General features: G+C 37.3%; 1 protein-coding gene across 1 annotated transcript in view; it reads right to left on the reverse strand.

The window, feature by feature from the left end:
- The window catches only part of LOC113227730 (pancreatic lipase-related protein 2-like), an 18,202-nt gene extending 5,790 nt beyond the window's left edge, over positions 1-12,412 (reverse strand). The window contains exons 1-2 of the mRNA XM_026460717.1: positions 12,316-12,412; positions 1,376-1,523 (exon numbers count right to left, since the gene is read on the reverse strand). Of these exons, the coding sequence (XP_026316502.1) occupies positions 1,376-1,523; positions 12,316-12,412 (245 nt within the window). The remainder of the gene's footprint in view (positions 1-1,375; positions 1,524-12,315) is intronic.
- Positions 12,413-12,737: the final 325 nt, after the last annotated feature.

A 12,737-nucleotide genomic window follows, 5' to 3' on the forward strand; every position in this document is an offset into this window, starting at 1 on the left:
TCGCAGTGTCCTGCGATAATGTCCGGACATAGCTTCCAACTTAAAGGGCAACTCACGTGCCCCACGCGTCTCCTCGCTTCAGGCTCTCAACTAGATCGCTACTAAGACGCGCTAGCTGCTCACGAGACAGACGACGCCCCGTTCACACCCAGCCGGGGCAGATAAACATGTCCGTCTCTGCAGTTAACCACAAACCCCAACGAAGGCGTATCACTGGCGGAAGAACCAGCCTAGACCAGTCGTTTTTCAGAGGGTTCCGAATTCTCCACAGTCACTTCTATCATCCAGTCTTGGTCGATCTTCTAACAGTACCTGTGATGCTCACTGAAGTCGTGGTCGATCATCATCTATTCGAAGCCATACTTCTGTTCGAGAACGGTCACGATCAGAAAGCCGAAGTCGTTCGGCTGACGCACCGTCATCACATAGATCAAGGAAATGGAGGCAAATGTCATATGATGACATGGGATCAATTGTGGTAGATACCCTTCTCGCCCTACGACTGGAACTTGCCGCCCACCCTTTGATTATTTTCTTGAGTATTTCGACGACGAATCGATGAAAAAGATCTCGATTAATTAGTATTTTGCGTTAATTAATAATTAATAATAAGCTCATATTTTGTTATATTTCATGTGAAACATGTGATAAACTTCAAGTTTCATTAATATAGTTGATTTCGTTGCTTTATAGGTCGCCTTTTATTAATTTTTTTATTAACTCATAAAAAAACGCTAACGCTTTGGTAAGGTTCATGACGGGATGCCATGATCGTGCGGGGGAGTTTTTTCGTTTTGGGAAAGGAGTTTTTTTTGTATTTTTTTCTTTTTAGTAACGGCATGAATGCTTAAAAAAATGCAATATCAAATCCCATCACAAAAAATCATTTTCTCGTGCTGAAAGGGCTAAACTCCATACACTTTTAAAATGTGTATTTGTTTTAACTGACTAGGACACACGGAATAAGAAACTAGCGAGAGTGTGAAGTGGCTGTTCCCTTGTCTACTGTGTGCTATGTGTAGGTAACTGTCTTCGACTTGTCTGAGAGCCCTGTTGGTGACCATGCAGAGGTTTATCATTATACATTAAACAACTCAAAGATGGCGACGGCAGGCTAACATAAAAACACAATCGAGCTGAGCCTTTCCAAAGGAACTACTTTTGCAATCGTGAAAATAGAGAGGGCAACAAATTTAAGGTTGGGTCCGGGCGGCAGAAGTCAACACCACTGTAGTTGTTGCTTATGCCGTTAATGATTAACTTGAACGTCAAGTAACACCAGATCGATCGAAACGAGGAATCGTCTGTGTATGGGGGCCTTTAGATTTGTTTGTAGTTATAAATTCACACCAACAAATTGTGATACATGACTTACCTTCCAAAATCAATTCTAGGATCATTGGCAATGTCGTGAGCGTTCCAGTAGGTATACTTCTGCCTGGAGTGACCTTTGCCTTGCACTATGAAGAGTAAATACTTCAGCTGAGCTCTGGGGATATCTGCTGGCTTGGTTGACCCGGGACCTGAAATGCAGGATTTATTTTTTGCTTTAGTATAACACACTCAATTACATTTAAAAAAATAATAGACTGTCCGGGAAAGCCAAAGGACGGCAGCTACCTTGTCCAACGCATTAGCATAACCATACAAAGGGCGAAAAGCGTTCACTAAAAAATTGCTAATGCTAATTAAATATTATGTCATTCTAACGACGAAAGTAGCAGATGCAATGAAATTAAACCAAGTTTGATTCGCGTTTGCTCGATAACCTTCTTTGTACGAAAGTAAACGTAAGTTTTTAAGTGCGTTATTTGTGTGTCATGGACAAGAGTACATACTTCACTTCGTATATATATGTGTTCGTGACCCCAAGTATTCGCGGTCAAGTCTTTCGTTATCCGACAAACGGGGGGATTCGGCATTATTTTTTTGATTACCTCGTTGAAGGCCACAAGGAACGCGCTGTCGGAGACATTATTTTTGAGTTAAGCAGACGGTGAAAGACTTCTGTTAATGTAAGGCTGTTTTCCGATTTGTCGGTGCTGTAGCGGAATATACTGTAACGCCTTCATCTACGCACGTGTCCGTATATAAATCGGGAGACAATGCCACCTTTGAGTGATGAAGACCTTTTGGCGTGTTATTTATATCTCTGAATACTCTGCAAGTCTAATAATATGATTATTATACAATACTGGATTGTATAATAGCACAATACTGTACTAATTACTAACAAATACTTACTTACTTACTTTATTGTATACTGATCACACGCAATAATCAACTTAAAATTTTTTGCTTTCGTTTTTGTTTTGTAATTTATTATTTGTTTTAAGGTTGTAATTTATTATTTGAATGCTCCGTAAGTACATACTTCATACACATTATGCTTCGTGTACACAGCACACTAACTTGCACAGACAAGAATCTTTTTCTTTTCACATTTGTAATGTTCCGCGTAACCTTTTGGGAGGCAGCTGAAAATCAGCGCGTCATTTTTAACTGCCTCTGTGGCCGATCGGTTACCATGCCGGACTGCCACGCAGAGGTCCCAGGTTCGATTCCCGGGCCGGGAGAAATATTTGTATGGCCTACATTTATTTCTCTCGTGAGTTTGGGTGTAATTTGTGGTTGTCTATGTGTGTCCATGGCACCCACGACACAGGGTTTCCCTAGTGCGGGGCTATGTTGAGTGTGTGCGTTATTATTATTATTATTATTATTATTATTATTATTTTAGCGACGGTTTTGACATGATATATTTTTCTATTATAAGTTTGTTCTGTTTTTGTTCCTTTTAAGTATTTATTTACGTCATTGTTTTTTCTGTCTTCGTATTTCATGTAATGTGTGTGCTTTGTCGGCAAATAAACTATCTATCTATCTATCTATCTATCTACTGGATAATAAGTTATAATATACAGGTAAAAAATAAACGCTTAAATACTAGAAACTAAAACTAGGTTTAAATTAATGAATAAAATTGGGTAACAGTGGGCAAGGTGCCCAAGATGCTGGCAGCGTTCTCCCTTTGTATAGCTTTGCTAATGCGTTGGGCAAGATATCTGCCGGCATTTGGGTTTCCCAGATAACCTATAAATTTTTTGAAAAAAATTTTGTAGACAAAGGGCACTGGGACTCGACGGGCCCAAGGGTTTCGACTCCAAAGGCTGTAAATAGGTAGTCGGAGCCGAGATCATGGTACTTATTACTCTTTATTCCTTCCGCCAGCTTAGCTGCGGAGCCGTCTTGCTGGCGTGTTGGATATGGGATGGTACAAGAGTGTCGGCACATGTGGCGTCCCACATCAGTGCCCAGCCCACACTCCAAGAGATGAGAGTTATTCCGTCCAGGCGTTACTTTCAACTGAAGTTATTAAATTCATATTTATCCCAAAATTTGCAAATCGACGTCGGATTTGTGTTAAATTTTCTCCACCTGTTCTTATAACATTAATGTATAACGCACGGATTATGGGACGCGAGAGGCGACCCCCCAAGCCTCATGTCCTAAAATCTAGACTCGCGTTGAAAAAATCTCCTCGCCTTAATAGACCGAAGGAGGAACGAAAGGATGGAACTATATTATTTTCATATTTTGAAATGGTAACCGATAAAAAACCGTAAGGTGATCGAGATTTAGAAGTTTCGATTACAAAAGTGGGTTGTCGCAAATTAGTCGCTTTGCTTTTCAATCCGTCGAGTCCAAGGCTAAAATTATAACGGACGGAACCGTCCCAAAGGTGACGGCATGTACTCCGTACACGACCGAACTTGTATCTCAAACACAAACTAACACATGTTAGGTTGTTGAGGTAATTTTGACACAACGAGGTAAGCTCCTTATGAAATCGATTTCTCTGTCAAATATTCAACATACCTGTTTGAGTCACCTCATAAGCAACATCAATGTGATTAAGTAATTAGTGACAAATAAAGTTTTTTTTTCACTCTAATCAGTTGAATCAACACTGTTCAATCAAAACCCTTCTGTCAATACAGAAGGGTTTTGATTGAACAGTGTTGATTCAACTGATTGGTTTGCAGTTAATAACCTGCCTCCTTAATTGGAAAAAAGATATCAATTAATTCGTAAGACAGGTTTCTCTGAGAAAAATAAGTAAGTAACTAAAAAGTTTTGAGTCAATACTCAAAACTTTTTTAACCCACTAACGTCATGTTGCTTAATTAAGTACTACACGATAATCATGTCAACCCTTACACTTAGAGAAGACCTGTGTCCTGCAGTAGAACGCATAATGGTTTGAAGATGATGTACGCAATCAAATCTACAAGGCGACATACATTTCGATTTCTCAGATTCCAAAATTTGCCATTTACAAGGTTTAAAACTTTATGAAATACAAAAATCCACGGGTGTGACCCGTTTAGCCCTTTCAGGTTGTCTCGATCTTATGATATTTGAAATAAGTCTTGTAAATGATAAACATATGTGCAAATATTTATTAACAAAAAGCGACCTCTAGAGTTACTTACTTATTTTTCTCAGAGAAACCTGTCTTACGAATTAGTTGATATATTTTTTCCAATTAAGGAGGCAAGTTATTAACTGCAAACCAATCAACAATGCTATTTCTAGCATTGTTCACATCGTCATAGAAACATTGATGTTCTTTAGCTCTAAATAATGATGAACCATCAGCGAACAATACTATCTTATGTTCCATACCCTACATAAGTCATTAAAATAAAACTTAAAATAAAAATGGACCTAGTATTGAACCTTGAGGGATGCCTATACTAATTGCAGACCCTGATAATCTCGAACCGTTGCCATCGATGCTAGGTTTTTCTACCACTCAATTACGATTTAAGGAGATCGAATTCATGTGTAATTTGCTTACCTATGAAATAAAAATCTACATTTGAATTTAACACAACAACAAACATATGGCTAAAATTGCAGCCGGAATATCCACGACAAGCTCATTGAATAAATGTGTATTTGTTGACGAAAGTGAATGTACCGTTTGCCAACTTGAATGATAGAGTATGATGCGTTCAATTGGAAAATAAACAGTTGTCAAACTTGTCGTGTTGCCATTTCCGTTATAGATTTCTAGGACAGACCAACAAACGAAGAAATATAGTCCTCCTTATCGACTTCAATAATAACGACCCCTTGAAATTAGTTCCTGGCGTGAGGTTATATGACCCACTAAATCGAATTTCGTTTGAAATACCCAGTTACAAACAGAATAATAAAATTTGGAATGCAGAATAAAAAGTATAAGATACGAGCGTTGTGCTTTTTGTTTTTTGCTACATTTTTATCACAGTAAGTAAACAACTACTTACGTTAAAATAGAATCATCGACATAATAGCTTTTCTTGTTATACAATCAACCAACTTTGTTGTTAGAAGAAATCGTGGTTTTTGACATCGATACTAGGGCATGTTTATCAACATATGGACATTGATTTGAAACCAAATACAATTGGATTTGGAACCAATAACACCCATGTCAGAGTTTGTCGACTCAGTCTTGTTCTCACTCAAACCTTGCGAATCATTACAAGACTGACTGGTTTCGGTCTTGTTATAATTGGTGATCCTGGTCTTGCAAAAATTCACTTCACTTTTTTCAAGGCCTGTTGCCAAGTACACTACACGTGTAACCTGGTCCAACTTTACGCAGAAAGCCATTAGCGCCTATCGTGTCCAATATAGTAACGGCTTCTGGATGTTGATGAGGCTGCCGACGGTCTCGCTGCCCTGCAGATTGCGGGCCAGCGCCAACTCCATCTTGATGACCGTAGCAGGGAGATATGATTCCCCCATTATGCGCCATTTCTTTCAGGTGCTTGTTAGCAAAAAGTGTTGTGAGAAAAATAATTTGTTAACAAATACCATTCAATATTATTATTTTTTTCTTTTTACTCACTCAGCTACTAAGAAAACTGTGACTAACCAATTTATGGACCCTGTTGTCTGAAGTAAATATAAAATAAATAAATAAATAAAATACAAGAACAACACCAAGTCCAGGGCCGATTTAGGGTTATGGGTGTGTACGTTATTCTTATTATTAAAAAAACACTATGTCTGACTCTTATCATCTATACCATGGCTATACTGAGCCTTAACTTGCAAATTTATGAATGTATTTACAATTCTGCTATAGTTCGTGGGGTGGAGCTGTGGTGATCCATAATATGTAATTTTAGCTAGATTTCTCCCTAGTGTATTATTTACGTGCGAATACGTGTCTAAAGTATTAACCAGTCTAGTGGTAAAAATGTCAGCTATAAACGAAATGACAGCGATTAATATTATCATATTTGATTTTGCTTCGGGAATCGAACCCGGGATCTCTGTGTGGCAGTACGGTTTGGTAGCTGTCCGGCCACGTGTATTGTATAACAATTGGTGTAATTATCTGGCACATTACTTATTTATTTACGTCACTTGTAACGTGTGAAATGTTTCCATGTATCGTTATGTTTCTGTATTTTCTCAAGGAACTACGTGCTCCAATTTAGATGAAGATAACTATTCCAACTAGATAACTATTAAAGTCGGAGAGAAACACTTCATAGAAACATAAAATTATCCATCTTCACATGTTATAAAGAGTTTAGTACCATTGTGTGAGAGTATTTATGAAAGTTACTTCACTCAGTCTGGTAACTTTATCGAAGGAAGTCTTCAAAACAGGAGGAGATTCTCATGTCGCCTGTATTTTCCATAGACATAGAGTATTTTCTTTGTAAACCGATTTTGATGATTTTTTTGTTGGAAAGACAGTATTGATCCCATTTAAATTTCAAGAAAATATTCCACCTCCAAGGGTGGGGCAAATTAGGGGACGAATCCGATTTCGTGCACTTTCCGGTAACAGATCGCAATGAAACTTGGCAAATTGATGTAATTTTGAGGTCGGTCTTTTTTTTAATAAAAAAGGTATGATTATAACAATTATAGTAACAAGTTAGTGGAGTGTTTTCAAAAAAAAAATTAATATCGTGGTAGAAAACACACTATGATATTCAATAAAATAAATACACCATGTGAAAGTTCGGGAGATATGCTGGAGGTAGGCAGAGATAAAGTAAGAAGCATAAAATTGAGACGAATTAAAATAATTTAAATTAAAAACGCTTGTGCTAATTATTTCTATGTGCTACCGCAATTTCACTTGCTGCCAATGAGACCTATGTATCATGTGTTCTTTGCTTGCCCATCGCAGTTCCAAAGAAGTTAACGTGAGTGCTACTAATATTTTTCTAAATTCCTTTTATTGTGGTGCTGGAGAAGAATGGAGAGAATCAGTTGGACGGAAAAAATCAGGCAGTTTTAAGAATAGAGCAGGATAAGAGAAGCTTATTAAAGACAATAGAGACACTATTTTGTATACACTGAAATCTAAACAGCTAGATTTTAGATAACAATTAAAGTAGTTCTACGAAAGATTAGCTAACTTCCACATATACGTAGCGTGGTGTAAGGTAGATAATGCAGAGCATCCTCTGTGACGCAATACTATAGATCCTAGATACCACACTTAAATAGAGTACTGTATAAAACAGTATAAATAATACTTTAGGTTAGTTGGCAGGATCCGAGAACTGCCTGACTGTCACGCTGTGTAACGCTGGTTTGAAATTGTCGATAAGTTACACTGCATTGATTACTTAATTGATTTGACTTATTGTTATTTCTTTTTTAGCCGCACATTGATAATGAAACTATATTACATTGGTAACGTTACTAAATCGCGTATATTCGTTTTTAAACTTCAAGTGTTTTTGAATACGATGTTCAGTTTTTTGGGTGAGAATACATTTTTTCTTTTTTTTATGATACCAAATGACAGAACGAACACGTCGTGCGCGTGGTGGTAAGCGACACGCCTGTCCATAACAGTTGCAGTGTCACTCAGAAATTTAATCGCAAAAATCTGACATAACTTGACATGTCGCGTGTGCCTGTAATTTTACCAGCACCCTTACCCTTCAAATTGGAACCCAGTAATGCTGCCCTGAATGAATTCTTTAACCAGGAGTTCTTTGAACAAGCTACTCAGATCAGGACAATATAACGATACGTTTTTTTAACAACCGACGAATGCAACTTTTCAAGACAAGCAGTACGGCGTATGCCATCGATACGATGAAAATATTCTGGTGAAATTTTGAATTTTTAGGCTAGGCCGTGACCATGGGTCAAGCAAAGATCCCGAAACGCCGAGTTGTTTGAAAAAACAATGAAACTAACACGTGAGATTTTTTCTTTAGAACAATCAGCAAGTCATACGTTTAATTCATCAATTTTAGATTACACAACACAAATGGACTAGAGTTAACTTGCTGTCTCCATTAAAGATTACAACATCATGCAAAAGTCAATCATAATGACTTACACATTTACATATTGAATTACATACTATTTGTTAATACGAAAGTACGCTTACTTTATATTAAATACAGATTATGAATTACTAGACAGGTTTCATCATCATTATCATCAGCTTATACTCATCCACTTGTGATGGTGTGACCTTATATCGTCATCACACCGTTACACCCTCTGGTTCCTGGCCACTTGTTTTCAAATTTTGAATCGTTCTTTAATTCCTTTGTCTCCCCATTCTTATTTTATTTCGTTTCGTCGTCACTCATTGCTCTATCGCTGTAGCGAGCAGTTCGGCTTTAATTTTTAATTGCGTGTAATTTTGATTCTTTAACCAGTTCTCAACCTAAATCATATGCCAATTTTAACGTTAATACCAATCTGTAATTCTGTATTTTCTTTCGGGCCTTTCTTTACCTTTTAACTATGGAATAAATGTTTGTGGACGAAGTATCATATTTTATTGCCGTGATCCTGGTCACGGCACATTAGTGGTTTACTACCTTTTCACACTGCTCCCTTGCCCTGAGCACGTGAACTTTCCCTGATCTGTGCCGCATGTTCATCTTGTCGCTGGGAGTCCTAAACTACGTTTGCCTTGGATCACTCTAGAACAAGTGTGCTCCATCCTGCAAACATGTTCGGCCCATACTGGTTCGCACTTACTGATTTTGTGAAAGAAAAATGGATATCACAGACATATTCTTCGATAGAAGTAGCTGTTAGTTCTTTTTAGCAAAGTCTTTCTTCAATACAGCAAACTAAAGGCTCCTTGGCTAGACGTCTGTATGAACCCTCAGGGACCGAAGATTCCTCGCAAAAGTTATACGGTGTAATCGGTTACCGGAAAATGCGCGAAACCGGATTCATTCCCTAGTTTGCCAGGTTTAAAGGTGGAATATTTCCTTCAAATTTAAATGGGACCAATACTCTTAGTACCTTCTTTCCAACAAAAATAGAATCATCAAAATCGGTTCATAAAAACCATCGGTACAAAAAATAATAATAATGCAGTCGAATTGAGAACCTCCTCCTTTTTTCGAAATCGGATAAAAATCTATAATATCAGTCAAGAACTGATTATAATAATGAAAAATATTACATACAAAAAATACTTCATATATGTATCTAGAGGACCTTCAACTACCCACACACATTTGGCATGGCTTTCCATTTATTAGGACCCCATTGTAAAGTAATTTCTTTATCGCATGATCATTAAAATTCTATACATATCTGTTGATACACCATAAAAACAATCGTCCATCATTTGTATACAAACGAGATAGCTTTTTTGGTAAGACATTTTATGCCAGAGGTTACTAACATCGAATTTGTCCAATGGACCTTGCGCATTATTAATGCAAATACGTACTACGTCTGGAAGATTTTGATTTAGGACTTCTTTAGAGAGAGGTTCTTGGGCTCTAGTCTCAATCAGTGGCTTTGGTAACTTTTTCGGATATGTGATAGGTGTTCCTCAAGAAGAGGTTTTAGAGCCGTAATCTTATTCATTGGCTTTAGCTATTTTTTTCGGATATGTGACAGGAGTTCCTAAATGAGATGTTCATGGGCCCTCATCATAGTCAGAGGTTTTGGTTACTTTTTCCGATATGATAGGTGTGCCTCAAGGAGATGTTCTTTGGTCCTATTCATACTCCGAGGCTTTGGTTAATTTTTTGGGTTATGTAATAGGTGTTCCTCAAGGTGAGGTTTTAGAGCCGTAATCATAGTCAGTGGTTTTACATATTTTTTTCGGATATGTGATTAATTAATGCTGTGTTGTAAATAAATTTAAACCCTTTTTCACCATGGAGAATTCTACACAATCCGCAGTATATGATAATTCATTTTTCTTTATAAGACGACCATGGTGGCACAACGGTTTGCACTGTGGGCACTGGATGAAGAGGTCCCGGGTTCAATTCCCGGTAGGACCGATTTCTGGATATTCCGCCGATCATTATTGATAATAGATTGTCTATCGATTTATACACCCCGCTGCTGCGCACGGGGTTTCTCTAAGGGTAGATTTTTTGTCATAATCCGCCACGATAGCTAAATGACTGTTGGGACTTAACACGTTTGCCGTGCAGGTTTCGTTACGATATGACCAGATATTGCCCCTGAACATTTGTAAATGTACTTAGAAATTAAAATAAATAGATACATGCAATAAATAGAATAAATAAATAACGCACACACGCATAGCCCCGCATTAGGGTAACACTGTGTCGCGGGTGGACGTCATATGCACAAGATACCTGACCCCCCAAGCCGACTTTGTCGACCTTTTGGTTCTGGGCACAAAAATGTGGAGAAAATTGTTAAACAAACTTAATCTTTAACCTGTGAGCCGTAAAATTTTATTTTGGTATAACTACCTGGTCGTCTCATTACTGAATGACATTTTAAGAAAGTTTTTAAGCGAATTTGATCTTTAACGTATGGTTCTTGCTTAAATACAGAACACTTCATTCTCTCTTCACAGAATTTCAACCAGCTTGAGTAACGCCGTCGTGGCCAAACGGTATAAGGATTGCTTTGCAAATTGAGGCAAGCATTGTTCGAGTTAACACGGTTCGAGTCACTTTAAAAATAAAATATTGTTTTGACTATGACTATATAATATTCAATTATTTTTTGTGAAATTACTCCACTAGTTTGTTATAATTATTAATACAAAGATCGAACACTCAGAAAAAACACTCAGAAAAAATTCCTTCGATTCGGTCGGATTCGAACCGACGTCTTCATGCATACCGTGCCAGACGCTATACCAACTAAGCCACGGAACGAACCAACGGCCCTCACGAATTCTTCTATGTGCTTGCGTCGTGTCTTTGTACTTGGTCTTTCAACGACTTTTTAGTCGTAGCGCCATCTATGAGAAATCTATTACAGATTTATCACCCAGTTAGTACCTTTACAGCTTCCAGTTCTGGCGAGAGATGTCGCTATTCACTGTATTAATTAAATTTTTATTGAATTGATATTCAATTATTTTTTGTGAAATTACTCCACTAGTTTGTTATAATTATTAATACAAAGATCGCTCTCTCACTCAGAAAAAACACTCAGAAAAAATTCCTTCTATCCGGTCGGATTAATATTGTTTTTTGTTTTTAACGTCTGGATAGGTGCAAGGAATGTCTAAGTCTTGTTCATACAGAACAATAATTTATAATTTTAATAATTCCGTTACGTGCGGCATATTAAAACAAGAAAGAAAACTTTGAAAGTCACTAAAACTTGAAAGTAATTAAAACTGGAACAATGCGTAATCACAGAAGTCGTATGCAAACGGCAGAGCGATTTCGTGTTTTGTTAATGTATCCATACCCACCCTACGCTTATTAATAATATCTACGCACCCACCTTAGGCAATTTCTGGTGAACAAATATTGTGATTTGTCAACGTTAACATTAAAAAGAGAAACAATGCTAAAACAAAACAGTGCTCGTGGAATCGAACCACGGGTATTGTAACAGGCAGTCGATACAACAAGCCGCTCGTCAAATTTACTTGAAAGTTAAATTACGAAATTTAGTATTGGTTTTAAAGATATGTTGATTATCTTCAAGCAACACTCCATTGTATTACTTACACTAGAAAGTTGAAATTGTATTAATTTTTTCTTTGTTCAATACGTAAGATGGCTCTCAGAACAAAAGGTCGGTTTGGGCATGTTAGGTGGTCAGGTATCTCATGTATATGACTGTACACATAAAACACCACAAATTACACCCAAACTCACGAGAGAAACAAATGTAGGCCATACAGATGTTTGTCCTGGCCCGGGAATCGAAACCGGGACCTCTGCGTGGCAGACCAGCATTAATCGTTCCGCTTTAGCTCTCCCACTACGCGTTAACCGCTCTTTAGATATAATTTTATTATATTAACAATTAAACGACGTATTGTATTTAGTGTACACATACAAACTGACATGAGTCCTGTAGGAAATCCTTCTTCAATTCTTGATCCTCCATTGCTTCCGAAAAATACACTTATTAATGCTAAACTATAAATCAGCATTGTTAGTTAAAAAAATAAGCAATCTTTTTACATTAAAACTCTTTACACGAACTAAATTACAAGAAATCTATTTTCAAATTTTTCGTAACTTCCGCTTTCGTTTGACATTTTAATTGGCGCGTAATTTATTTTGTATCGAGGCAATGACTGTTCGTCCAAACAGCCTCCTGACGACTGTAATGTTTATAAAGTATGTTTGTACAGTATAATGTGAGTGACAGTCAAAACCTTGAAGTTATGGAGTCCGGCACTCTACGACATACATTGGACTTAATACTGTATATATTTGCAACCACTTTCGTTTAGCAATTTTTACGCTTGATAT

This window comes from Hyposmocoma kahamanoa, unplaced genomic scaffold (assembly GCF_003589595.1).
Source record: "Hyposmocoma kahamanoa isolate Upper Pololo Valley unplaced genomic scaffold, ASM358959v1 215, whole genome shotgun sequence".
NCBI classification, from domain to species: Eukaryota; Metazoa; Arthropoda; class Insecta; order Lepidoptera; family Cosmopterigidae; genus Hyposmocoma; species Hyposmocoma kahamanoa.